Below are 4485 nucleotides of genomic sequence, written 5' to 3' on the forward strand. Positions count from 1 at the left end.
CCCGACCTCAACAAAATTGAGATGGTTTGGAATGAGTCGGACCGCAGAGTGAAGGAAAAGCAGCCAACAAGTACTCAGCATATGTGAGAACTCCTTCAAGATGGTTGGAAAAACATTCCAGGTGAAGCTGGTTGAGAGAATGCCAAGTGTTTGCAAAGCTGTCATCAAGGCAAAGGGTGGTTATTTGAAGAATCTCAAAATTAAAATAGATTAGCTAGGTGACTAAAGTTAGCTAGGCTAGGGGTTAAGAGTTAAGGTTAGGTCTAAGGTTAAGGTCAGGAGTTAGGTTAAAGGGTTATGGTTCGGGGAAGGATTAGCTAACATGCTAAGTAGTGGCAAAGTAACTGAAAAAAATGCAAAGTTGCTAATTAGCAAAAATGCAAACGTTGTCTGTGACGAGTTTCAAAACAAGCAACCTTTGGAACTCTAGAAGATCGAGTTACATGTCATCATTTAAGCATGACACTTCATTTAGTCAAAAAGAAATGCCAAGCATGTCATAGAACAAAGTATTTTTTTTAAAACAGACTAAGGCGAGGCGAGAGCATTTACTCTGTCAAAATCTGTCAGCGTGAGATAAACCCGTGTGTGTTGTTCACACGCGAACCTGCCGTCTCATTGGCTAGAATGGTCCCACCTGAGCTTGCCTGTCTTCAATCGTTGAGCCACATGTATTTCCATTGTAGAGTGGGCACTCGGATCTCTTGTCAATATAATAAATACTCTTTGCTTCAGGTCATGTGTTTGAGTGGGATCGTCATCAAATGACCCGCCTAGTTCCTGTTGATATTCTAAAGGTGATTGGCTACGCTCTGTGAGGGTGGATTCCACTGACGTATTCCGTTTGGAACAATAAATAGAGCGAACAAGGCTCCTTCTAGTTCACAAGTCTGAGAAGACGCATGAAGAAGTTCTTGCTTCAACAGTGATTGAACGGAATTCCTCTGCCTTCGTCCCGCATCGTAGAACATTCTGGATTGATAACGTAACACTTACTTGAACTGTAATAGCAAAATAGTCGAAGAAACTCTATTTTTGTACCGTTAATTTTGATATAAAAGAATCTGCCGAAATGGAGTCTCAGATCCGCCAGAACTATCACCACGATTGCGAAGCTGCTATCAACCGGATGATCAACTTGGAGATGTTTGCCTCCTACACCTACACTTCAATGGTAAGGAGTCTACCAAGATGACCGTTTTGTTGATATACCTGTGTATTATTATGCCTGGGCCAAAATGGCTTTTTTCACCAGACCTTTTTCTGTTGGCCTAGACAATTTTAATAGACAATCTATATTGCCTTTCATAGAGCGCGTAACAACTCCTTGACAGGTTAATTGTCAGGTTACCAAATAGATTACGGACTAGACTGATTCATGCCTTTGTCATCAAGTTTAGTTACCACAACATGAACAGAGTGCCGAGTCACGTTTGGCATGTTTTTTTTCTTCTAACCACTGTTTTGTTTACCCACCCAGGCTTTCTATTTCTCCCGTGACGATGTGGCTCTGCGTGGCTTCGCGCATTTCTTCAAGGAGAACAGCGACGAGGAGCGGGAGCACGCCGACAAGCTACTCTCCTTCCAGAACAAGAGAGGTGGACGCATTTTCCTCCAGGACATCAAGGTGAGCGCCTGAGCGTCGAGAAACACATTTAAATTGTAGACGGATAGCAAAAAGGTCTACATAGACCACAGTTCTCAGTTAAAGGTTCTTCATGGACCCAAATGGTTCATCTTATAGGGACAAATGAAGAACGCTATGGTTCTAGGTGGTTTTTAAAAAAATAGTATAGGAGTTATTTTGAATGAGTAGTCATTAATGCTGGGTGAGTTCATTGAGGTATGCCTTAAGTGACTTCCCTGGTATTAGAGCAAGGCGGCTAAAGATGTGGCCTGACTGCTTACTGTAGGCTTTTGAGTACAGGGTTGACGTCATTGGAATGGTGGCCTAAGCATTTCTTTTCAAAGGCCAAACAATAGGGGGGAAGTTATTATATTTTAAAATGTGTATTTCTGGGTTGGCAAAGCCCTTAGTTTATATTTAAACTACACTGTCTCTGTGCTGCATGGCAAAATTGACTTGGCCATGTGTGCATACATTTTAAGTATTGGTGTCCCCAGCAGGAAGTGAACATGCCCATTGGCGTTGCAAACGTCATGCTCTACCGACTGAGCCACAACCGGTGTGCTTCATAAACTAAAGCATGTGGTTGTTTGTAGTGACAAATTGACTCCATCTTTTTGTTAACTTGTTTCCAGTTCGTTTATTCCTTTATGTGCCAGATATACTGGCTAATTGTGGTGGCTGTTGGTAGGTATGCATTAACCTCTGCTAGTTGTCCCTAACCCTCCTGTGTTCTCTTGTCCTGTGTAGAAGCCAGAACGTGATGAGTGGGGCAATGGGCTGGAGGCCATGCAGTGTGCTCTGCAGCTGGAGAAGAATGTGAACCAGGCCCTGCTGGACCTGCACAAGATTGCCTCTGACAAGGTTGACCCCCATGTAAGTAATATCATTACATAGAATACAGGTATTGTCTCAGGCGACTTTGAGGTTGTTTTAGGTCTGCTAACTAATGACACAGGATTGTGTGACCTGCCTCTTCACACGCATACAATACACACACAATGCAGCAGTTAGACATCTGCGAACACCTCATTGAGTTGTCTGTCTGCACTTATGCCATTACCACCAGGCTCTTGTGTGTTACTGTAATTACTGTTACAATAGTCTGTAGTCATTCTCTTTTCTGACCTGTGTTTTCCCTCTTTAGCTGTGTGACTTCCTGGAGACCCATTACCTGAATGAGCAGGTGGAGGCCATTAAGAAGCTGGGTGACCACATCACCAACCTCACCAAGATGGATGTTGTCAAAAACAAGATGGCAGAGTACCTGTTTGACAAGCACACCCTGGGAGGCCAGAGCTAAACTACCATCCCCAGGCCTCCAGCCTCAGACCAGGAGTCCTGGTCTTCCTGCTCTATTCTGCTGGCTTTGCATTTATAAGGAGGGGAGAGCATAACAGCTGTAATGTTGACAAATTTGTTATTGGAAGGGAGGTGTATTGTAAAAATCAAGTTGCTGATTTTTGTACTATTCTGTTGCGCTGGTCTTACTGAGCATTTCAATACCTAAAACACAAGGATCTGTTTCACTCTGTGTGAATTCTCATAATATTCAAGCTGAGAAATAAAACTCTTGAGATGGATTCAGTTTGTTACTGTCTGAATGTCACATGGGACTGACAATACTTGTTGTGTTTTTGTCCAATTGCCATGAGCCCAGTCTACCATCTGGGCATTAATTTCTCTATAGAGATAAATACTGACAATTGTAGTCCTACTAGTGACTGAGGGTCATATTAGGTTGACATGAACTTGATAAGGGCTATTACATAACTTGTAATGGTGCCATGTCTAAGGTACCATACAACAGCTAGGTCATTAACTGTGACATGGGTAACTGAATTCACTACAATCGGTGTCGCCTTTCACCTGAGCATTTAAGTCAGGTCATTCGAACCTGTGCGCAAGCTACTAGCAATCTCATGACCCACAGGTCATCCCAGGGTTGATGGTTGAAGGACAATATTTGCTATCAGTATGTTTGCATGACACCTACTGCTCATTCAGATTAATACTTGAGTAGCCTTCAATTCACTTCCATATTTTGAGCCATAAGCCTAAGGCACTTGGACTGTAGAGGGACACCTGGGAAAATTGGACACCCTTACTCTAAAATTCAACCAACTTGATGCGTGACGCTTGTACAAAGCTACCTGAAGTTTTACCCAAGTTAAACAAAAGGCACTGCTACAACATACTATTTGTGTAAACTTCAGACCAATGGAATGAGCTGAAATAAATAACTGTTCTGACATTTCACATTAAAATAGTGGTGACCAAAGACTGGAAATTTTTACTTTGATTAAATGTCAGGAATTGGGAAAGTGAATAAAAGTATTAAGCTAAAATGTAGGCAAACTTCTGACTTAATCTGTATATTTGTAAAAAGTCTAAAAAGCCAAACATGCAATTTCAATGTTTAGGGGACATGTTCCGATTTCTCTCCCTCCTTCCCACTCTTATTCCTGTCATAACCTCAAGTTTATTCTATGTGGACCGACTCAGGCTATGCACTGGCTGTATTTCTGGCTTGTCGTTGTGACTCAGCAATCTGGAGTCTCAAGCAGAGACGGAAGAGGAAGTGAAACCTCCCACTCCCTAATTTTTTCTGTCTCGGAAGTCAAGAACGCATTACCTATGGGACACGCTGTATCACAACCGGCCGTGATAGGGAGTCCCATAGGCCGTTGCACAATTAGCCCAGTGTCGTCCCGGTTTGGCAGTCATTGTAAATTAGTATTTGTTCTTAACTGACTTGCATAGTTAAAAATAAATGTTCAATAAAACATTTTTAAAAATGTCCTGAGTGAACTACCTTCATTATCCAACATATTTGGTCTCAAGGCCATTCTATTCTG

At 42.2% G+C, this 4485-nt stretch overlaps 1 protein-coding gene across 1 annotated transcript; it reads left to right on the top strand.

Moving 5' to 3' along the window:
* The first annotated feature begins 873 nt into the window (after positions 1-873).
* LOC118384318 (ferritin, middle subunit-like) lies at positions 874-3210 on the top strand. The gene is made up of 4 exons (XM_035770730.2): positions 874-1174; positions 1481-1627; positions 2378-2503; positions 2775-3210. The coding sequence occupies exons 1-4, from the start codon at positions 1073-1075 to the stop codon at positions 2928-2930; spliced, it is 531 nt and encodes a 176-aa protein (XP_035626623.2). The 5' UTR covers positions 874-1072; the 3' UTR covers positions 2931-3210.
* Positions 3211-4485: the final 1275 nt, after the last annotated feature.

The sequence above is a fragment of the Oncorhynchus keta genome, chromosome 5, assembly GCF_023373465.1.
Source record: "Oncorhynchus keta strain PuntledgeMale-10-30-2019 chromosome 5, Oket_V2, whole genome shotgun sequence".
NCBI classification, from domain to species: domain Eukaryota; kingdom Metazoa; phylum Chordata; class Actinopteri; order Salmoniformes; family Salmonidae; genus Oncorhynchus; species Oncorhynchus keta.